The sequence below is a fragment of the Malaya genurostris genome, chromosome 2, assembly GCF_030247185.1.
Source record: "Malaya genurostris strain Urasoe2022 chromosome 2, Malgen_1.1, whole genome shotgun sequence".
Taxonomy (NCBI): Eukaryota; Metazoa; Arthropoda; class Insecta; order Diptera; family Culicidae; genus Malaya; species Malaya genurostris.
This window is the reverse complement of record NC_080571.1, coordinates 86,903,568-86,927,180: the sequence shown is the minus strand read 5'-3', so window position 1 is coordinate 86,927,180 and position 23,613 is coordinate 86,903,568. Positions and strand designations below refer to the sequence as shown.

Genomic DNA, 23,613 nt, shown 5'->3' with positions numbered 1-23,613 from the left:
CGTCAGTATGGGTGAAGGTAAACCCATGAAAACCCGTCATTTTATTTCAATTTTTTTGAATTCAAACGTTAATAACAGGCCATACATAGAAATATTGTAAAACATACAGATGCGCTTTTATGAATGTCATTATTTTGGCTATTTTTTAATTCTAGGGCAAGCGTTATTTGTTTTAATAAATATATATATATATATATATATATATATATATATATATATATATATATATATATATATATATATATATATATATATATATATATATATATATATATATATATATATATATATATATATATATATATATATACATATATATATATATATATATATATATATATATATATATATATATATATATATATATATATATATATATATATATATATATATATATATATATATATATATATATATATATATATATATATATATATATATATATTCAGATTGTACGGTTGACTTCCGACAACTCTTTCTTTAACATTTAACAGTTTTCGAATCACGATTTTTAAAATTGCATTCAGAAAACATTCGTCCTTTTCGAAAATTAGTCTAGAGTCGAATTATGCTCTCCATCTGAGCAAAAACAAATGGTTTGCTGTGCTGAAGACGTGTGCAACGTTTCATCCAAATCGGAGTATATGTAGTCCGATGACTTGTTACTTGTTCCTGGATTTGTTTGGATTTAAGATTGTTATAATTGTAGCCAATGTTAGTTTGGGAGATTTACTCTAAAACTTATTTTTTTCAATTTCTTTTGAACACAATTTCTATCCAATGTAGTCAAGTTCGGCTCAAAGTTCTCTTATTGCCTTATCTTTTCATGTACCTCCGTACAGATTTTTTCAAATAAACAACGTCAATTCCAACTTTCCGAATTGTTTATGTTGTTTAATATGGGCAAACTTATTCTGAACGAATATGATTTTGAGTTTCGACAAGAAATATTTTCTCAATTTTCTGAGTCAAACAAATTCAAACGCCTAAGAAATAATAATAATAATTATAATAATAATAGCAAACGGAAATACAGTGCGCTTGTTGCGTATATCAAAAAAATGTCTGTCTTTTGCACCGTTATGATCAAAATATTGGCAGCTTCCAATTTCAGTTTGTTTTAATAACACTGAAGTGTTATTCGAGATGAGTATTGAAAGATCCAAACTAGTTCCTGTCAAACGCAATTCCTGTTGATTGAGTTAATGTTCTTGAGAAAACATGGGTCGATTCTAAACCGCCTGTGTTGTGCTTGGTGTCATTAATGTTTATGGAATGTTTCGGTAGCGCGTTCGAATAGATTAGAAATTTAACAATACATGACCTAAGATATTAACGCGCATCGGGATTAACATTTGTCGGTCAAAGTCTGCAACGAATTAAACAGTAATACATATATGTATATATTGCCATTTTGTCTCATTTACTACACTCTAACGCGCGTTGTCCTACTTTCAGTAAGTGCAATAAATGCAGTTTAGTGTAAAATTTTTTATTTGCGTCCACGCAATCCATTCTTAAAACTTAGGCTAAAATTCGTTTTCCGTCTACACAACAGTAAAACGAAATAATCGATGCATAAACAGATTCGAAATCCAGTCTTCTACGCTTAAAGGCTCTGATCGAACACATTGTCACAATAAAATCAGAATAAAATAAAAGTCTTACCATCTAGTTACTGGAATGAAGAGCAACTTGACCGAAACTTGGTGGACAAGTTATTGACGTTCCTTCTACCGTCGTTCTACCGCCATCTAACCGGAACTGTAGGACTGAGATTGATTTACCTTGATTCGAATTTTATTGGAATCAGCAACCGTTTGGTGCATTTGGTGCGCCGAAATGGACGAACTTATCCGCGATCGTCCAATACTGGTCGGGTCGTGTTGGCCTCGTATGGAAGATGTCAGTGACGATGGGCCTGAGGAGGTTGGTGAAAAATGGGACGGCGGCGGTATTCTGCTTCCGTTGCCAGTATGGATAAAACCAGTGGGTGACAAGGGAGAAGAGATTTGTTGATGTGATGTTGGAATCTTAGAGCGACGTTGCTGTCGCAACGATCCTTGCAGGGACGATGTCGGTGATGTTGGGGATTGGATGACAGGAATCCTTGAGCCAGGTTGTGGCTGATTTTGTCGAGCTGCGATGTTCGAAGAGGTCGAGTTGTTAGCATTTCGACGATTTGATGATGTTAAAGGAGAGGACAGTTCCAATCGGAATGAATCCGTTGAATGTTTGTTGCGCTTCATGCTACTACTAACTGGAATTGCGGATGATGGAGGGACATTAAACGACTTATGAGTGCCTATTGAAGGAGATGAGAGCAGTGGAACAGATTCATTGCTTGGACTTTTGGCTACAGGTGGTATCTTCTGAGCGTAGCGCAATTGTCTGTGTGGTGGAGGACTAGTGGAAGACTCGTCCGAGGATTTGTTTAACAGCTTATCCTCATCGTCATCTTCATTGTTGAAAAATCTATCGTAATCTCGTAGAGCAGTGTTCTCGTGGCGACCATCCGGCAGCAGATCGTAATCGAACGGGCTACTATCGTTTCCACTTTCCCTACTACCTTGCCTAGTTTTGAATGTTTTATATTCGATACTATTGTACTCGTGGTTCTCTCCACTTCTTGTCGAAAGATTTTTGTATTGAATATTGTAATCGCTTTTATGTCCTCGAGACATTTGTTGTGACTTGATGGAGGCGTATATTTCATATCGATCGTTGCTTCCACTCTCACTGCTATCAACCGTCTCGTAAATTTCGCTTCTGGTCATCCTGTTTCCCTTTGCCCGTATCATCTGGCGAATGATGTAATCATCGCTGATGTTTTTCAATAGACTGCTATTGCTGCCGCTCAAATATTTATTTTTAGCCAATTCTTCGAATGACGTCATCCGGTGAATATTGTTTTCCGATCCATTCTTTACTCTCGCCGAAGCCTGCGTTAAACTAGACTGGCTTGTGTGGTGATCCGGCACATACTTCCTTCCTTTCAAATGACTACACTCGATTATGAACTCTCCATCCAACATCGGAGCAGGAGACTTGCGTGACATACTGCCACGTCTCGAGCTTGACGTAGAGCGCCCATTAAAGGCAAAGTTTTGGATCGATGAAGTCGTCCCGTAGTCACTGCCGTAGTCAAACCTTCCACTGCTATAGGTTGGCTGGTACAGTTCAATTTCACTATTTCTTCTAGTTTTAACATCTTCCTCTTCGTCATCATTATAGTTACTCTGCCGACTCACTACGATCGGTGTACCACTGCTAGAGTAATTGGATCCATTTGAATTCCGATTGTTGCCGGTGCTTTTAGAGGGGGAATCTTTTTTGGTTATGTCGGAGCTTGCCGTTCCGGCGGCCATCACAGTTGTTGTAGAAGCTGAGTGTGACGTGGGTTTCCGTAACTCATCGGGCGGTGCCGGAGGCACGTAAATACGTACTACATCCTGAGGAGACATAGCTCGGGGCGTTGCCAGCTGGACCGAAGGACTTCGTGCCACTACACTCATCGAACCGACGGCAGACCTGGCGGTAGAAATGGAAGTTAATGGGTTATTGTTGTGCTTTACATAGTGTTGAACTATATAGTAACAATACAAGATTACAATAATGACTTGAAATGGTGCATAGGAAGAAATGTGCAGCGGGTTCGTGTCTATTTACAAGATACAGGGTGATTTTTTAAGAGCTTGAGAACTTTTTTAAACAATAAAACGCATAAAATTTGCAAAATCTCATCGGTTCTTTATTTTAAACGTTAGATTGGTACATGACATTTACTTTTTGAAGATAATTTCATTTAAATGTTGACCGCGGCTGCGTCTTAGGTGGTCCATTCGGAAAGTCCAATTTTGGGCAACTTTTTCGAGCATTTCGGCCGGAATAGCCCGAATTTCTTCGGAAATGTTGTCTTCCAAAGCTGGAATAGTTACTGGCTTATTTCTGTAGACTTTAGACTTGACGTAGCCCCACAAAAAATAGTCTAAAGGCGTCAAATCGCATGATCTTGGTGGCCAACTTACCGGTCCATTTCTTGAGATGAATTGTTCTCCGAAGTTTTCCCTCAAAATGGCCATAGAATCGCGAGCTGTGTGGCATGTAGCGCCATCTTGTTGAAACCACATGTCAACCAAGTTCAGTTCTTCCATTTTTGGCAACAAAAAGTTTGTTAGCATCGAACGATAGCGATCGCCATTCACTGTAACGTTGCGTCCAACAGCATCTTTGAAAAAATACGGTCCAAAGATTCCACCAGCGTACAAACCACACCAAACAGTGCATTTTTCGGGATGCATGGGCAGTTCTTGAACGGCTTCTGGTTGCTCTTCACTCCAAATGCGGCAATTTTGCTTATTTACGTAGCCATTCAACCAGAAATGAGCCTCATCGCTGAACAAAATTTGTCGATAAAAAAGCGGATTTTCTGCCAACTTTTCTAGGGCCCATTCACTGATTTGCAAGCGTTGCTCGTTAGTAAGTCTATTCATGATGAAATGTCAGAGCATACTGAGCAAATAATAATGCATGAAAATCATAACCTCAAAAAATCTGAGCAAATACTAATGCATGAAAATCCTAACCTCAAAAAAATCACCTATTAGTTATGAGCACTAGTATTTTTTTCTCTGTAATTTGACCAAATGGTACTTTACCCACGAGTACATGCGTACCCTGCGGTTTATAGCGCTATATTGATTTGAAATTATGATGAGCAGTATAGTTTAAAATTATATTGGAAACAATAGTGGGCGTTAATCCAAGAGCCAATAACAACTTAATCAATTTGTATTCTAAGCGTGTATGCTCTCTGTTAGCCTGATTTTTATAGTCTTCAAAAAAATGGAATCGGGGGACGGGTATAGCGTGATGGGTAAGTCGATGCCTACAGATCCTACATAATTCTCTAAAGGTCGACTTACACATATCCGTACCGGTTCAGTAGCAGAACGACGCCGTTTATGGACGCCAACGTTCGTCATGGCGATGTACGAAATGCTACTCGACGGCTAAATGCAGACTGTGTCCGTCGGCGAATATCAATACGAATTTCGAAAATACAACTTTGAGAGCTATTAATAATCATCTGTTTAGAAATTTAAGAGCGACACTCGAAACGCAACAGATTCTACTGGAGCATAGTTTTCCGATGAAACCGATTAGATAAATTCGTACTACCCTCGAAGGATCGAAATCAAGTGTCAATATAGTCAGTATGATGTCCGCTGCATGTGATGCGTTACAAGTTTTAAGTTACAGGTAATAATGAATTTAATTACGTTTGCATCAAAACCACATCTAAAAACTTTGCCTCTCGACAACCGTTTGAAATAATGTTTTGTTACATCGATTTATCGCTAGAACTTTCGATCTAACAGTAACCAGAATAAACCGAATGATGTTTTATGCGAACTCAACTAAAACATACTGTTTGAATAACAGTACGTAGATAATAAAGTGGTAAACTGCCATTCTACGCATAATTGTCCCATATCCTATGGGATTTCCTATGTATATGGGACAGTTAGACTTGGAACGGCAGTGAACTCAACATAAAAAAAAATCTTCATAAGTTTCTTTCAAGGTCTAACTAAAACAGAGTCTATACTGTAGAATTACGAGAATATCAAATAAAATATATATCAATATGGATCACTTTGTCGAATCCAATACAAATCGAAAAAGACATCACAGTAACACCATCTCGTGACGGCTATTAGTTCAGTTATGTTTAATAGTTTGCCTTTGGCGTACACCCCGGAATGAAATGTCAAAAATAATTGAGCATGATGTCCACACAGAGGTGTGAACGATTTTATATTTTATTGTGTTTTTTCCTGACGAAAGTAAATATCGCCTATAAATAATGTAGAATCACGCTGTTTTAGACCTATCGTCTTCACTTTCAAGAGTTATAAAGTAATATTCAACTTTGCTCATGAATGTTATGAATAGTGCTGAAACGCTTATCTTCACGAAACCTGTGAGAGCGATCTTTGGCAGATCACTTCTGATATACATAATATATCAACAAAATTAGAATGAAATGAACGGTGTATTACAAGTTACTTTGGGTGCGATATTTTTTTCATTGCCTACATTATATTGAATTTAAATTAACTGCACATTATCTTTTCTCTCAGGGAAAATAAGAATGTAAAAAAAACCTGTTTTAATCCACCTAAATCATGGTATTATTACATGAAATATCGGTAATACACATTTGCTATTCCAATATTGCAACAAATGAAATTATAGAGATTTGCACTGAATGGGACTGATATGCGGGTACTTTGCATATGGGACAGACCTGAGTTGATATTTTTTCCACATTTTACCGAACAAACCCTAAACTTTTGTTGCACTTTCTGAAAGTATATTGAGCATACATTTCATTCCTCAAGCTAACTCAAAATTGACGAAAATCGATATGGGACTGATATGTATATATATGATATGACATATTCACAGATTTTTCTGTAAAACCACAGATATTTTATCCTATTTTGCCACACAGATTCTGTGTCACAGAACACAGATTTTAGCTAAATTCACAGATTCCTACAGATTTTTAAGAATATTTTATGAAAATGGCAGATTTTCAAAATGTTTTTCACAGATTATGATCGAAAATATGCAACACAGATGGTACACAGATTTTTCAAGTTGAAACACGGATTTTAAAATGGCAACTCTGTATGTGACAACTTGTAGGCTAATGGTACCCCCAATTCATCTCAGCTCCAGTAGTCATCTCATATACGAAAACCGTTAGTAAGAGTGAGATCTACTGTCTCTATTCAAAAGATTGAGTTTAAGGGTATGACGGAAAAAGAGCCATTCGCTTCGAATTTTCGCGTCGCTATTACAGCAGTTTTGCACAACTTCTGTGAGCCGAAGCAAACATATTGTATCCGATTTCATTATAATTTGATGATTTAAAGTCGAATAATCGAAAAAATAACGTAGAGACTCTACCATACCATAAAATAGCCATACTAGACGCAAGACGCGAAACAACATTGATGATGCGCTATTACGTCGAAATATTAGAAAATAACCGTTTCTATTGTTGAGTAATTTACCGTTTTTACTGTAATAGAACGTTGAATCGGAGCTGGACTATTGAAGTTAAACGAGCATATCTCAAACCGACACTCCGACAGTCATCATAAAAAATGCTGCACTGACATCATCGCGCCCCTTTGTCATATCCATTAACTGTCGCAACGACTTTAGATGGTTGTGTGCCACTGTGAAAATCAACTTTTGAACCGAGGGTTTAGCATTCCATAGGAAATTCTTCATTGTTCAGATCCGACACCCCGTTAAAGGATGATTAGTTCAAAAATTTCTTTTTCAAAAGTGGCTTTCTTTTCAAATATAGGAAGGTATGCAATTCATTGAAAAAGCAATTCGCAAAAATTTAACTGGAGGGACAAGTTTCAAATACCGATCGACTCAATTTGTCGAGTTGAGCAATGTCTGTATTAGTGTGAGTGTCAAATAATCTCACTCACTTTTCTCAGTAATGTGTGAACCGATTTGGACAAACTTAGACTTGAATCAAAGACTTGCTGGTCCCACACTAAATTCCCAAATCGAATCCTTCTTCGACTTCGAGTTCAGGAAATGCAGAACTAAGAGTGTTTAATACAATGTAGTGCTACCTATATACAGTAAATAAAAAACCCTGTTTTAATCAACCTAGTGGTGTAATGATGCCTAATGATCTCATATTACTCATACTGTTATAAGTATTGCTGAAGAATTCTTTGAAAAAATGCTCATTGAATAGAAACAAGAAAGTTTGCTCGGGCGTAAACGAGCATAACCTTCAAATCGAAACATCCCGTAGTTCCGGTTTCATTTGAGCCTAACCAACATCCCGTAGTTCCGGTTTCATTTGGTCTACTCAACCAGTTCTAAGCAGGTGAAAGTGAGATTCTGGTAAACGGTTCAGTCAAAATCGATTCGTTTAAACAGTTTTGAGCCCAATAATTGTCCCCATTTTTCAGGAAAAATCTACAAAGATCAGTCCCATAGGGTTGTTAGAGCCATTGATGTGGAACAAGGCAACCAACATTTCTAATTATCGACATTTTTAATCAATCGTCACACTTTTGAATCCGCAATTGTACAAGAGTCTGCTTAGATTGATCTTTATTAGGAACCAACACCGAACACGTGGACTCAGAATATAGACTCTGTTTGTTTAGATTTGTATTTTTTTTGTAGCCGACGAAATTGCATCAATATCCCAAATGTATGCAATTATATCTTTGTACATACTTGCGATACGGATTTCGACATTTAAGCTTCTCTTCGCCAAGCTTGTGTTTAAGTTTTGTATGCAAGCAGTTATTTTTATAGCGTTAAGTCTCTCTACCATTCTGAGATTTCGGTTGAAGCGATAAACTTTTTCTCATTATCAATCGAGTTCATCATATATAAATTAGAAATTAATCTTAAGCACTCAAAATTTATCCTGGGGTAGTAGTCAATTTCTCAGGCGAAACGATATAACATGGAATTTCATCCGAGCTTGCATGACACGAGATTAGAGCATACCAATTAAAGCGTCAAATCTTTCTATGGCACTTTTTGTCTTGCTGTCTAGCAACAACCTACCTCTAGCATGCTACGCGTACAACTGAAACGTTAGCTATAATGTTGCTTCTATTTATAGATTCGCGTGCTTCCAACAGCTTTGCTTTTGCATCTATTGACCAATCAGAGCGATGGTTCCCCTTTGATATATCGCTTACTCCTTCAAAACCGTCGTCTGTGGCAGGGAAATCTGATGTGCCGGAGATTTTTAGCAGACAAATTAGGACACTGCTCGCTACTAATCAAAATTTCAATCATTTATAATTGAAAATACGTGGCTTGATACATTCAAACCGAAACTTAAGAATATTTCCAATCAAATCATGAAATAATATTAATAATTGGTACAAAATAGACTGAGCTATGGGTGTTTGAAACCTGACCATATTTCTACGTGTGTTTTTCCTCGAGTTTCTGTTTTGCACCCCTATATAAAAAATAAAGATGTGTTCCACATCAAAAATTCTGTCACATCATCTCTCAGAAAAGTGAGTAGGTTCTAATTCTGAGTATATGATCACTATTTCTGGTGCTTCCGGAATCAAGAAAACGGGAGCTAGTATTGCCGGAATCGGTTCTGAGCCCAGTTTCGATTTTGCGTTTTTTGCTTCGCTGTTTTAGGTGACGGTATACAATCGTTAACAATCTTTCTCCTGTAATTCTGGAACTGGAAGTCTATCCGCATTAACTTCAATTAGGTTACCGATGCGCAGTGGCGTACCTAGGAAATTTGGCGCCCAGGGCAAAACTTGATTTGGTGCCTCCATTGTTTAGTGAGTAAAGTCTCCGTAATTCCATATGATTCCAAGGGCGCCCCCCAAAAAACGTTGCCCCTGGGAATGCTACTCCGATAGATTTGAAGTAAATACATAAATAATTTAACTGTGAAAATAGTAAACAACCCAGACGCGTGAGAAGTCTGTTGACCTTTTTTTGGTGATTTAAAATATTGTTATATAAGTGATAGAATAATTAATTCATGTATATTATCTGTTAAGTTGAGCTTTCCGATGACTTCAATATGTCACTACAATTAAACAACTATTTCGTCTAAATCCCATTCACTCGTCAGTTTCATTTGGAAAAAAATCACTTAACAGTGAATGAATCAAGACTTTCCGGGACTTCAATATGAATTAAGACTTTCCGGGACTTCAATATCGGATATTGTTGAAACGTTCACTCGGGAAGTCCATGAGTTTTGTGGTGTATCCGAGCATTTTGAACCCGAAACAAACTAAGTCGCGCGCGAATACTACTAAGATATGTTTCGAAACAAGTTGCGCGCGAATACATTACTGAAATTTATACCAAAAAATTCCCTACTCCCGTAACACTTGTGGAGTGCGCAGTAGTATATACGGCCTCTAGTAACAACAAGTGTTGGACTAACATCCCTTCCTATTCCTTTGACGATCTACGTTCGGGCCTGGCCGACACCGGTACTGATAAATGAATTCTGGGGTTCCCAGAAGATGTAAGATGAAGGATGAAGATGAAGGATGATTTGCCAGTCTCAGGTCTGATCATCTAGAAATTCTCTGTACAATTTCAGTTCATGCCGATCAGTAACGGAGTAGCAACCAGGGGTGGTCAGTCAAACTCAAGAAACAAAGCATTTTCTGCAACGGTTCGTGACGAGAGATGAAGAAGGAATGCAAAATCTAATCGCTTAGGGAAGAAAACGTGGAATAAAATAAGAAAGGAACTTCATAAATCAGGAGAAACTGTTAAAGGTAATCGCTACCAGGGGTAAATAATGAAATTGAATCAAGCATTGCTCGAAAAACGATCGGAACACTTCACAAGACATGAGAAATTCATTTTGCCAGACAACTCTTCCACAGAATTGTGAGCTCATATGGGATCTTTTGCCCCATCCACCATAGTTTTATTTACAATCAACACGAATTTCCATCCTAAAAATCCCGCATTATTAACCAGTACACTTGGTACAAATTTCACTACTCTCTTTGATTGGATTAACCACGCCATCGCGATCAGAGTAGAGATGGTCGGGTTTCGGGTATTCAAAAATTTAGTCAGGGTTCGCTCTCGTTGGTACTGTACGAGAATGAAGAACTTTGCTTCATGGCGTGCTACAAGAAGCACGGTCATACATGCAATGTTTACGACGTTTTTTCAGTGTAGGTTTACAGAAATCATTTTTGAACATAATATTTGCACACCAAGACCAAATTTGATCAAATTTCAAAAAATATTTCAAACATTGTATAGCATAAATTTTGCATTTGAGTTGAACCCATTTTCAAAACGATCAATTTGTTTCATGGGAGTATTCTGCAATATTCTTCAAATTAATATTAATCGGAAATTAAAGTTATGAATCTAGTTCTCTCATAGGCATCTTCTATATGAGAACCATTCATCAAATGCTAATTTCATGAAGCATAGTCATCAGCTGGCGCACATATTCATGAACTAATGAACGAACAAGCTCTCCTTGCTTGGATTGCGCTGTGAATTCTACCCGATATACGAGTGTGTGAGAATAGCACAGAGGGTGTAACTCTTTTGTTATTATTCATTGCTTCAATTTGCAAGCCCTGATAAAAATCATGCGAACGTTAGAGAAATCTTTTCGGCGGAAGCAGCTTATATTTAGTATGTGTTCGTGATATAAGTGCATCCAACAGCAGGTAAATGTTTTCTTTTTGCAACTATAATTCCGGAATCAGAGAAATGAATACATGAAAAACTTGGCATAGAATAGTTTTGTGCTGACAATTACCAAATAAAAAAAAACTGTATGGATTTTTGTTTATCACAATCTACAATATTTACAACATTTAAGTTACTCCTAGCGATAAGTATGAAATCAATCATACTAAAGATAATTATAGGTTTTTGAGGATCATAGAGCTACGCAAAGACGATCTACTTTTTAATTATTTACAGACGAGCTTGTTCCTGACTTCTTCCACTATATCAAATTTACAGTAAAGAAGTCGAAACACAAACCAGGACACTTACATAGAACCTCCCGAAAGTTTGTGTTTGGCAGAGAGAATTATCGCTCGTTTCCGTAATCTGGAACAAAATCATAACGGATAAAGAATTGAACTCGAGCAAAACAATTTTCGACAAAACAAAAAAAACAGAACTGAAAATCTGGAAGCTGGAAAACATTTGCCTTGGCGATTGAAACAAATTGTTGCCACTCTAAAAATGAAGCAGCAACTTACCCGGGACTGCTTTCTCCCTCGTCTCCGCTTTCGATGGTTTTAGGATGATCGTCGTAGCACAGCTCGAAGGCTTGCTGAGATCGCTGACTTTGTCCACCGGAGAGAACACTTAGATCGGCGGTCGATGTGACGGATGTATCAGCAAGAGACTTTCGCGAGCTGCCCAAAAGTGAACCACCATCCTCGGACTCGGGAATGTGCACTGAAACAGATGAAAACTAGTTAGTAAATTCACGGATAGGTATCGTTCCACCAAAGAGACACGGTGCAGAGGTTTATAACCATGATTGCGGAAAAGAAAGATTGGTGCTGGCGTGTCGTTTCTACCATGGGAGCTGATTACACACCTCACTGTTTGGCGTACGAGTACGTGACGCATTCGGAACCTATATGTATCCTAAACACAAACACGCGGCAGCACTATAATGAATGAAGGAAAAAGATAACGGTCAAATAACTTGTGCGCACGGCTATGGAATGAATCGTGAGGATATTCGCAAGGGGAGTGGCCCTTTTCACCGAAGGCCATTTCACCTAATTTAGTTTCCTCGGAAGGGCCATTTCGCCAAATTGATTGTCCAATTGATGATATCGTACAGAGCATAAATATCGAAGCGGTTGCCTCTCGCATACAGACCTGTAACCACATCGTTGGCCCGGTGTACTCAAAGCCAGTGTTGCAAAAATAACTTTAAAAAAAATTATCACTTTTCGCAAAATCAGTGATAATTTTAATCACTCGATGAGAGTATCGGCAGTATCTTTTTGAATTAAATCGTTTATTTACCCCCGGTTTTAACCGTTCACTGGGTTTGTATCAGATTGTGGTAGGGATTTGGGGGTGGTTGGGAGATATAATCATTCAAAGTCATTTTTGCGATTATCATCAATGCAGCGATTTTTACTGAAACTCGACGATATTCCTTGAGGTGAGCGAGATTTCAACCAAAACTAGTATTTTTTTTTGGAACGAATATGATGAATGGGTGTCGAATGTTTATGTTAGAAGTCATTTTGAATATCAGCTATTGATATTCGATACTCATTCATTATACCCATTCAAAAATGACTGAGTATTTGTTGATATTTAGCGTAATTCTATTTAGGGGCAATTTACAATCTTAGAAAAACGACCATTATTGCAAAACGCAGAAGCAGTTTTCTTTACCGTTGATGAGCGGAAATATAGAAAAGAAATATCAGTTTATTTGAAACATTTTTCTAAAAAAACTGATGTTTTTTTTTCTTGAAGATTCATTAAGCAGTGGCGGAGAAAACTGTTTTAGTGTTTTTCAACAATAGCCGGTTCCCTGGGATTGTAAATAGAGCCTTAATCTCACACCACTCCGGGAAAATTTCAAGTTTACTCTAAAAAAAAGGCTTCATCAGAAGTCTTGAAAATTTGGATCAACTTTAGGCCGTCAGCAAAAGATTCAGTGGAACATTTACGTCGTTGGAATACAGTAGAAATATCAATGGTCCGACATGACTGCCTTGTGAAATGCTAAAAAAGCAAAAAACTCCTTTGAAACATTATCATTGATCTTGACCGCCAGCTGCCGATTGCAGAGATACGATTGAAACCGAAGCCCAATCTGTTCAATTTGGCAATTGTGATTAATTTGATCAAAAGCAGCGAAGAGATCCGCGTATATAACGACCGCTCGATGACCTCCAGGCATAGCATCGGTTATAAACGTCGTGATAGTTAATAGGTTAGTAGCAGTAGAGTTTATACCCATTCAAAAAATACCCATATGGTACTTTATTATTCGGAAGAAATTGATTGTCAAAACTTCACTGGTCTCGTTGAATATCATGTAACATAGGTCCTAGTGAAAATCTTGTTCGTTTTGCGAGTTTCTCCAAAGACTTCAGACAAACAAATGGTTGTGTACCATTCAGAATTAACGGTCCTACGTTGCTCTAGCGGCACATTTGCTTCGAAGTGCTTCGTGCGCGAACAATTTTTGTTGGATTTGGCTTGTTTTCGAACACCCACACAGTCGATTGCTGTTTTGTTTCCGGCTCATATGTATATATCCATGATTCGTCACCTGTTACGATCCTATATACGTCGGGCCATGCACCGCGATTGTATGTTTTTAACATTTCCTTGCACTAATCGACACGAGCCTCTGTTTCAGCGATTGTCAAATTGTGCGGGATCCAACGAGAACAAACGTTTTTAACGGCCAGGTGTTCATGCAATATTAAATGCACGCGTGTGGAACTAATGTCCAAGGATGCCTCTATCTCACGGTATCTCACATGATGATTTTGCATTATCAATCACAATCACAGTATCGATGGTTTCAATCACAGTATCGATGGTCTCTGGCAAAACAACTGATTTGGGAGGACTTTCAAGAAATTCGTCGGCGATCGAGCTACGACCCAGATTGAATTAACTATATAAGCAATATACAGTGGTTTTTGATGGTGTTTCATCGCCATACAAAGAACGAAGCTCAACGACACACTCTTGTTGAGATAATCCACGTCGAAAGTTGTGAAAAATAATCCAACGAAATCCTTCTCTTGAAATTTCCAGTTTTTAGCCAAATTGATTATTTTAGCTCACTCTAAACAGCACAAATAACGCTTGTACATAAAAACGTTCTGAGTACGTTTATGTTAAAAATGTCAAACTTTATTTTGGTTTTGTCAGCATTAGTGTGACCAGTTCCTGACATTAGTGTGGCCAGTTCCCGAAATATAAATAGCGGCCTACGTAATATAACCCTGACCCTTTCGCAAGCATTGTAGAACTTTTAGCTAGGATATTCCGTAGTGATTTCCATCTTGGTGCCGAATAGTACGAAAGATTTTGCAGAATATCTTAAAACGATCGTATTCAAGATACTAAGACTAAACCTTATTACACAGAAATTTTATCAAGTCAATAGCAGCTTAGATTTTCAGAAGTCAGAATGATTTAGAACAATGAAGACACTATCACGAATGGTCAATTATTGATGATTTGGAATAATAATAACATTCTGTTTTAATTTTCTAAAGGGAAAAACTGCGGTATCTGGGTATAGTGTGATGAGTAGGGGGGAGTCTTTTAAAGCGCCCCTACTAGCCAAAATGACCCCTTCCTTTCTTTAGCACTCAAGATTTTTTTGAACCAAAGTTTTATCACTAACACTATCTTTTCGTAGGATCTTTCTGCTATGCAAGTTTGGTTGTTGTCGTTTGCTGGAAAGTATGAAAAAACTGAAAATTTCATTTGGCAGCTATTCGATGTAAGATTTTGCTTCGACTAAATAAGCGTTTTTTCCGGCATTTTTTTGACATACTGACTATCTCAAAACATCTCAAACTTTATGGATATTTCAAGAAGCATAGTGCATCATTGATGTGGGGTAAAATGTCTTTTGTTGTGTGTCATGCCACTGATTGGTTGTAAAACATATTTTACGGCTGCTGGGGCATTATGTCTGAGGCAAGCGATAAAACTAAGAATATGGTCGTTTTGGAAAATGTGTTTATATCAATCAATTCTCATCTTTTCCATTGGAGTCATTGAACATTTTGTTCCTCAGCAGTATTGCAATGAAAAACTCACATATTCGAGGAAAATATATTAATACACTTGGAAATATCTCGATGTTTTCTTAAGGGGGCATATTATAACACGTTACCCTAAGTCGATGCCTTTCACGCAGCCCATCTGGGATTCTCAACTCTGCACATAGATTTAGAAAGTTTGTCTGATCCGTGAGACGAATGTACTTAAGGTTAAAACTTGTATAATCGCAGGAAAAAAATGTGGTATCTGAAGATAACAGTTCAGTTTAACGGAATATCATATAAACTAACTGAATGCAGGCCCTTGTTAAAAGTTCTGACGAGTCTAACGAGAAATAAGTATAGAAAGTTTGTCCTCTTGGTTCAGAATCACTTCTTTTTATATTAAAAACTAACTTTACGTGTGTTTTGCATTAGGAAAAAATGGAACTTTATGTGATAAAGACGCAAATTACTCTATTGCTTACCTGCATTTAGTTGACTATTGGAACCACCTCCGGCAACCATACTTTGGTTAAGATTCGCTATCTCCTGAGTTGTGATCTCTCGTCTGTGAAATATACGTATTGCTTAAACAAGCACACCAAAAGCGATCCAAAAACAAAGAAACTTACTTAATTTTTACTGTTTCGGTGACTTCTTTCTCGGTGTCGGAAAATTCTTGCTTACGTCGACCAATCTAAAATGTTAAATAATAAAGATGATTGCTAATTGATCGGATTCGCTGAACAAAGATTTGAATGCTATTAGTCAGGCACGTACTCAGGATTTCGTTTCAGGAGATGCCCATAAATAAGAAATAATGCATCTAACTGATGATTTTGTTTGAAGAGTGAGTGCAAGTAATTAGCAATTCAAATAAATATGTACTCACATATTTTGGATTGGGCAATGAGAGATTGAAGCAAGAAGCTCTATGTGTTAAAGGGAAGGGATCGATTTTTTACATTTCTTTTATCATATAGTCCCATAGTTCGGCTTCGATTTTAACAAATTTATATTCAAATTAAATGCCTTATAATTCCACATGATCCTATTTAATTTCATCGAGTCAACTTCCGTTTCTGTATCAGAGGTGGCAGACCTGCAGATTTGTTTGTAAATCAGCAGATTTAGAAAATAAGTTGCAGACATGTTTCAGTTTCAGACGATTTTGTAAACTTTATAAAATTACGTTTTTGTAGACGTTTGTAAAAATTTACAGACTTTTGAAATTGGCGCGGTCTTTTTTTTTTTTTGTTCGCTATACCAATTCCGTGCATCATTCTTTGAAGAAAACATGGAGTCCCCAGACTTTTTTTTTTGTGTTTACAGACTATTTCAACCCTGCACCGCCTTATTTAGCCTCCCTAGGCCGCTTCGGATCATTCGTGTCGATTTAGTCTATTGGCAGTTAATCATTCTGCTTTCTGGCGTATAACAATGGATCTAGACTTCGTCCACTGTTGACCAACCGACTCAATCATCATCAGCATAGGCGAACATGCTTCCGAATTATGCTCGCGTTCATCTTTTTAATCCTGAGTATGCAATTGCAGCATCCAGCGGCAGGACATTTTTTTAATTCGCAGAATCTTGCTAAAACTATTTTATGTTTGCTCAGTACTAATCCTCATGGCACTTTCTGGTAATCCAGTACTATTTTTCTTTAATTTTGACATTGATTGTAATAACTGTGAAAACCTTTTGAGCATCGAAAAAAAATTCGATTGCGAAAAGAAGCGAGCTATCTGAAGCTGGTTGGTAAAATCTTCTAATTATCAGATCTAGTTAGTTGAGCCTACACTGTCCCTAATTTAAAGCGGCCCTTGTTGGGCTTGATAGAGCAAAAACTTTCATCAGAAGCGAAGCGAGTCTCAGCGTTTCTGGATTGGGGAACGATGGAGATATTACTAATGCAATTTTTTTTACAAATACCTGGATTAGCAGGCATTGCTCGAACAAAAATGAAGAGTTTGGACCCAATAACGAAATATTTCAAACGTCCATTCACTCTTAGAGTTAAAGTCCTCTTTAAACACTGAGAGCCAAATTATACGTAGTGTTACACAGAGCCGGCGGGCCCTTCATCGGTTTTTACTGAACATTATTTTAGCTTGGACTTCCTCAGGCGTTCGAGCTATGTGGTTGGCCCACCGCAGCCTGCCATAATTTATTTACTTGACAAATAGGTCTCTTTAGATACTTGATAATACCCATAATTCGTGCGAAGCCGCCACATATCATTCCTCAGTTCTTCACCGTGTATTGTTTGCAGCAAAGTCGAAAATTGCCACGTATTTTTAATGGAACAATCGAACCAACAGCCTCATCTTTGTTTGTTTACGTTCGTTGATCGCATTCATAACAAACGAAGAAAAACGAAGCATTTTTATCTTTTACTTCAACGAAAGGTGGTATCAATGCCAACGTCTCTTATTTCCGCACGACAAAACGAATTCAGTCGAATTTCAATTTCTTCAATATACTAAAAATTCATGAAGCTTGCCTATAAAGTGTCTAAAATATGATTAATCAAAGTTATTACACTTCAAAACCTCTTCAGTACACTTTGGAAACCAAATAATGAACACCAATAGGTAGAAATCATTATTATTCGTTCTCTGTCAATATCGGTTCTCGATGCTTCGGTTGAATTTCGATACTGCAAAGTATTAGATTTTCATTGAAAACCAAAAGTAAATGAAGGGGTAAGCGAAAGAAAAAACACAATTATGAAATTACTGTTCCGCTGTTGTCGTTGATTAGACATGGATCTCGTTTTTGCCTTTCTCATAAAGAAAGGTTATGCAATCAGTGTGAAAACCGACTTTTGAACCGAGACCCGGAGGGCCGAATGTCATATACCGTTAGACTCAGCTCGACGAACTGAGCAAAAGTGTGTGTGTGTGTGTGTGTGTTTTTGTGTGTGTGACAAATAATGTCACTCGATTTTCTCAGAGATGACTGATAAAGTTCCTGAGTTTCATTTGGATCCGACTTCTGGTTCCGGAATTAGGGGGTGATATGCACCAAAAAAGGCAAAAAATAGTCACACACGTTTCTCAGAGATGACTGAACCGATTTTACCAAATTTAGATTCAAATGAAAAATCTTATAACCTCATACATTTTTCTTGAATTTCATTTGGATCCTACTTCCGTTTCCGGAATTAGAAGGAAATATGTGCAAATTTATTGAAAAATGTCTATAAATTCTTCAAAAAGTTACCGAAAAGTTGATCCAGATCCGACTTCTGGTTCCGGTATTACAGTGTGATTAGTGAAAATTTTCAATTTCATGAGTATTTTTTCACCAGCAATGGCGAAATGTGGTGCACATTTTTGTAAAACTCACTGCTGAATTCATCTAGTCGGCAAACTTTGTTAGTTAGAGAATACATAAAATTTCTTTTGTACTACTTATCTCCGGTTTCCGCTTCCGAAAGCACCGATAATAATGAAGAAAATCTCCAGAAAACGCAACTCACTTCGATTTTTCAGCAACGGTTTAACCGATTTTCACAAATAATTATTCAAATTTAAGCTCTTATTACCTTTAAATATGCTGGGCAATTTCATACCGATCCGACTTCTGGTTCCGAAATTATAGGACATTCAAATTGCTATTCAAAATGACGATGCAAATCTAGTCCGCGACGGTACGTGCGGCTTTGTTCCGTTCGTAGCGTGCTTTGTTCAATTTCGAAAAACGTGCAGGGTTGCCACTTTTAAATTTCTATTTTTTAGTCACTAATGCCACTCATAAGATAAAAAATTTCGTAGTCCCATTCGTAGTTGCTATTGAATTTCATCATGCTTTTATAGGGCAAAGACATCATATTAACAAGATATCCAGCTCTGACATTTCCCAAACAAATCATTGGTAACATCCTTTTTTGCGAGCATGGCGCCCTCAGACGAGTTCGCATCGAATCTCGTACACAGAAGTAGGGGAGAGAAATGTCAAATTTGTGCACGCCAAAATAGCAGCACTGCGCACCCATACAATTGACATGATATGTTGAATGTGATGCCGTGCGATGGTGTTGCTGAACTGAGGATTGAGTTCGCTCCAAGCTGACAGGGTCTGCATAGAGTAAAGTGTGTTTAAGATTGCACAACGTCATTTAGAGCGACGATGCAAAAAAGGGTAAAATTCTCCTTGATTTGGCTTAAACCTGATTCAATTTGTAACCTATATTAGTAACTTACTAAACAAACCGACTTCGGCTATACTGGTTCCAAGTTCCCGGTTCCAGAAGTACCGGAAATTGTGGTCAAAAAGTCTAATACGATACTCATTCTATTTTCTCAGAGATGATTTGAGCGATTTCCTCAAACAGGCTCAAATAAAAGTTCCTATATTCTCATAGGTTGCTGTTTAATTTAATCCGGGTTCGACTTCCGGTTCTAGAACTAATTTGTGTATAATTATTTAGTGCGACGATGGAAAATAAAGAAAAATTCTTATTAACTGCTTATTAAATTTCTTCGCAGAATCTTCTGGTGATATTTTTGGAAATATGAGTTATATGAAAAAGGCATCATTACACCACTAGGTGGATTAAAAAAGTTTTTTTTAATTTGCAATCGGAGCTGATGGTGCCATTTAGTTTTCATCATTTTCGTCTATTTTGGATAAATAAAAATATCTTTTCTTGGCTTTCGTCTGCAGCACTTTACTTTCGAAAACTTTATTCCATTCATCAATACATGAGCAGTTTATGTGGAACTGTTAATGCCACATCGCGGTTCAACATAAACTGCTAATGCACTGATAAAGCGAAGACGACACGTGAAATAAGTAAAAATATCATGTGAACTATGCACAAACCGGTTACTCACGTGGTACCACAAAAACCTTAAATAATTCCAAAAGCTTTTCGGACCAACTTCTTTCAACGTCCAAGATTCCAGTATTAAGGCTTACGCATCCTATATAGTACAGTTTCACATTTCATTTTCCAATTTTCCGGGGATTATATATAGGTATTAAAACCGATAAAAGATTTAATACCTAATCGGAAAGATCTTTCTGACAAAATCAAAACAATTTTCTAGCTATATTGACTTAACGCCATCAACCTAGCTGAATATTAACTTAGTCATGTATCATACCTCAAACAGCTAACCCACAATTGAATAACTTCCCCTCTCCTGTAAAATGCACACGAATATCATACTCTACCTTGGCCTCGACTGTGGGTTCAACAAACACTCCGAATGGTTTCTTCGGCAGTTCAATCTCACTGGCCGGTGGTGGCAGTTCCAAACCGGCTTTCCGCAATTCCTCCATACTTTTTTCGAGTGATTGAATGACGATATCGTCATCGTAGCCGAAATCGACATGTAGCTTAGTCTGTGGAACAGAAAAACGTGATTATTAAGGGAGCGGGCGAAACGTCGTCGAATCAAAACTTGTACCTGTATATATTGCACTATCAGATCCATATCTTTGAGCTTCAAAATCTTTGACTTATGCAAACGTAAAATAGTGTAAGCCATAGCAGTAACAACCTTCTCACCATCCAACAGATAAATATCCCATACTCGCAAACAGAGACTGAACGGTATCTGCGAAAAGGAAAACGTATACTTAATACGAACCAATTAAAAGCAGAAAGCAATTTACCCGCTCGATGAACACAACAAAGAACCATTTTAACGAGTAGAGTATTGAGTCCAAGTTATACTGGTCGAAATGTTTCTTTAACTTTGGTATAAATTTGGCTATGATTTTGTCGTGGTGAGCTAAAAAACGTGTGAGTTTTGGAAATCCTGAAATTAATACAAACATAATAAATGCAAAAGATAATTAACGATTTCTAATGTTACTACCTTCTATGAACAATCCGTGCATAGCGTACTTTTTGTCTGCCAACAGTATACTTAGTGCCCAGAAAGCTTCTTCTTCGTCCATGTACATCAGCAAAACTCCGGCCAACCCGGACATCCCTTGGCAGTACCCCACCTGAAACATTCCGGGCATAATTATAATCAACTACTCGATCACACAATTTAGCATTGATCTTCACCTCCGTATTGTACATGCTGTAAGCCACCAGAACGTTGTACAAACTTTTCTGCTTGATACTGTACCGTTCCCGGTAGAAGACGTGTTCCCGGAACTGTCGGTTCACGTCCGAATCGATCTGTCGGGCTTCGGTGCCCCACTGCCGGGCGAGAGCCAACATCTCCTGGTATTTGTTTCGATTTTTGCTATCCTTCATAATCTTCTCCAGATTAAGCAGTTTGCTCCAAACCTGCGATCGCAAGCTGTCCGGGATGCCTTTGTAGACACGTTTGTGCAGCTTGGCCAGGGCGGATTTGTCGCCCCACTTGCTGAGCATTTTGAGCCATTTTTTAACCCGCTCCATCTCGATTTCGTTCGCTTTGGTCTCGTGCGGGTCATGCTTCTGGGGTAAGCGCTTGTCGTGGATGAAACCGTAACTGAAACGAACAAATACGCCGTTATCGTGCGGTACGTCTCGAGGAAGGTTCTGAGTGATTGGGAATTCTAGTTTGTTTTCTGGTGACTGGTTATCCATTGCGAAAAAATATTTATATCTAGAATTATAACCATGGATTGCTATGATATTGCTTTAATGCAACGATATCAATGAAATTTGTAATTTCAGTGTTCGCCCAGCTGTTCAGTCAAAATTTCGTTCACAGGTTATATAAGAGGCTGGATATCGGTTATCAGTTAGTTAATCAATCTTTAACTCAAACTAAATTCACACAGCGATCGCGAAAACCTCTTGTTTCGTGAAAAGTGTTGGTTTGAAGAAACTACCCAGGGTCAGTTTCAGTTTTTTACAAATGAAAACGACATCATCCAAAACAAATTATCAATTTAATTAAAAATAATAGTCATATGCGACGATACCATTGAAATGAATTTTGTTTAGCCTGGCTCCGTCGTTGGAAAACCGCAGTAACAGCAATACACCATTTTTATGGCACGACTTCTCCTCAGCCTCAAAAATGCTCCAGGCTCAGTGATGACCGCCACATTCGAAGCATTCTCTTTCTAGTAAGCTTATTTTTTAAGTATGAGAACAGAAAATAGTCGTTGGGGCTAAATTTGGCGAATATGGAGGATGCGGTATTCGGATTCGAATTTCAATTTATGAAATTTAACCATCGTAATGATCGACTTGTGACACGGTGCATTTGATCAGTTCTGTGTATAATTTTCATTACAACCTAAGTGCAAATGACACATTCTCCTTGTTTACTTTCTCTTTCGATTATTACGGTACTCTCAGCGATCCTTATCTCTCATTATTTGCACTGGATAATAACTAAAACTATCGTCTTTTAATCGGCACCGATGAAATTATCGAAAAATACAGTAGTAATTAATGTTCTTTACGTTTCGTCTTAGACTCGTCAGTGCAGAGCAGTTCAAATTGAACTGCTTATTGCAAACTTAAGCAGTTCAACTTGAACCGCTAAGCAGACGTAAAGTTAATGCTATTTGCAAAACACTTATATATTTGGTACCAAAGTACCACGTCTTTCCGAACGAAAACGTTGCTCTGCACTGACGAGTCTAAGACGAAACGTAAAGAACAGTAAAAACGGTTATGTGCCCTAAGTACAAACATAGGCTAACCCCTAAATGACTGTACTAATTGAAAGAGAAAGTAAATAAAAAGAATCTGTCATTTGCATTAAGGTGGAGAAGAAAATTCTCTATACCGAGTTGAGCGAAATCGTTTAAACTAATTAGTAGTATGTTTGATAGACAACTGATCGTTTAGTTGTTTTAAACAATCGAGATTATTTTGCAATAACAACTCTGCCCCGAAACGATATATGTGAGTAGAGGTAGGCATTAGCATAAGTTTTTGGTTTATTGGAAACAACTTCTATCTATGGTTCTTCATATAAAATTGAGCATATAAAAGCGGGTGGGTAATGTGAGAGACATAACCGGATGGTGTGAATACGAATAAAATTGATACTGAATTCAGGAAATACAACTTAATTTTGGATCTAAGTTCTGTTCCTGTATTTAAGTCTAAAGTTCCAGAACTTCAGTTTCAGCTTTCTGAACCTGAATCCTAAATCTGAATTATGAGTGAGAATTTTGGAACTGAACTCTGGTCTAAACCTCAATTTCAGTTCCATGATTTAGTTTCAAAATTCAGATACAAGTCCCGAATTCATTTCCGTAATTTAGTTCCAAGGTTCAGGCCTAGAATCAAGATCTTGATCTCGGATCCAGTTTTCGATTCAGATTTCAATTTCACAACTCTGGTACTCGA

The 23,613-nt window shown here is 37.5% G+C and overlaps 1 protein-coding gene across 8 annotated transcripts in view; it reads right to left on the bottom strand.

Annotated features, from left to right (window-relative positions):
- Positions 1-454: 454 nt before the first annotated feature.
- LOC131428106 (uncharacterized) overlaps positions 455-23,613 on the bottom strand; it is a 33,859-nt gene continuing 10,700 nt past the window's right edge. For 7 of the 8 annotated variants that reach the window (XM_058591772.1, XM_058591773.1, XM_058591770.1 and 4 more), the window contains exons 3-12: positions 21,373-21,787; positions 21,176-21,308; positions 20,970-21,115; positions 20,762-20,911; positions 20,526-20,696; positions 15,971-16,035; positions 15,824-15,906; positions 11,820-12,021; positions 11,608-11,664; positions 455-3,531 (exon numbers count right to left, since the gene is read on the bottom strand). In XM_058591772.1, the coding sequence (XP_058447755.1) occupies positions 1,755-3,531; positions 11,608-11,664; positions 11,820-12,021; positions 15,824-15,906; positions 15,971-16,035; positions 20,526-20,696; positions 20,762-20,911; positions 20,970-21,115; positions 21,176-21,308; positions 21,373-21,787 (3,199 nt within the window). In that variant the 3' untranslated portion in view covers positions 455-1,754. The remainder of the gene's footprint in view (positions 3,532-11,607; positions 11,665-11,819; positions 12,022-15,823; positions 15,907-15,970; positions 16,036-20,525; positions 20,697-20,761; positions 20,912-20,969; positions 21,116-21,175; positions 21,309-21,372; positions 21,788-23,613) is intronic. The other variant, XM_058591775.1, reaches the window with a different exon arrangement.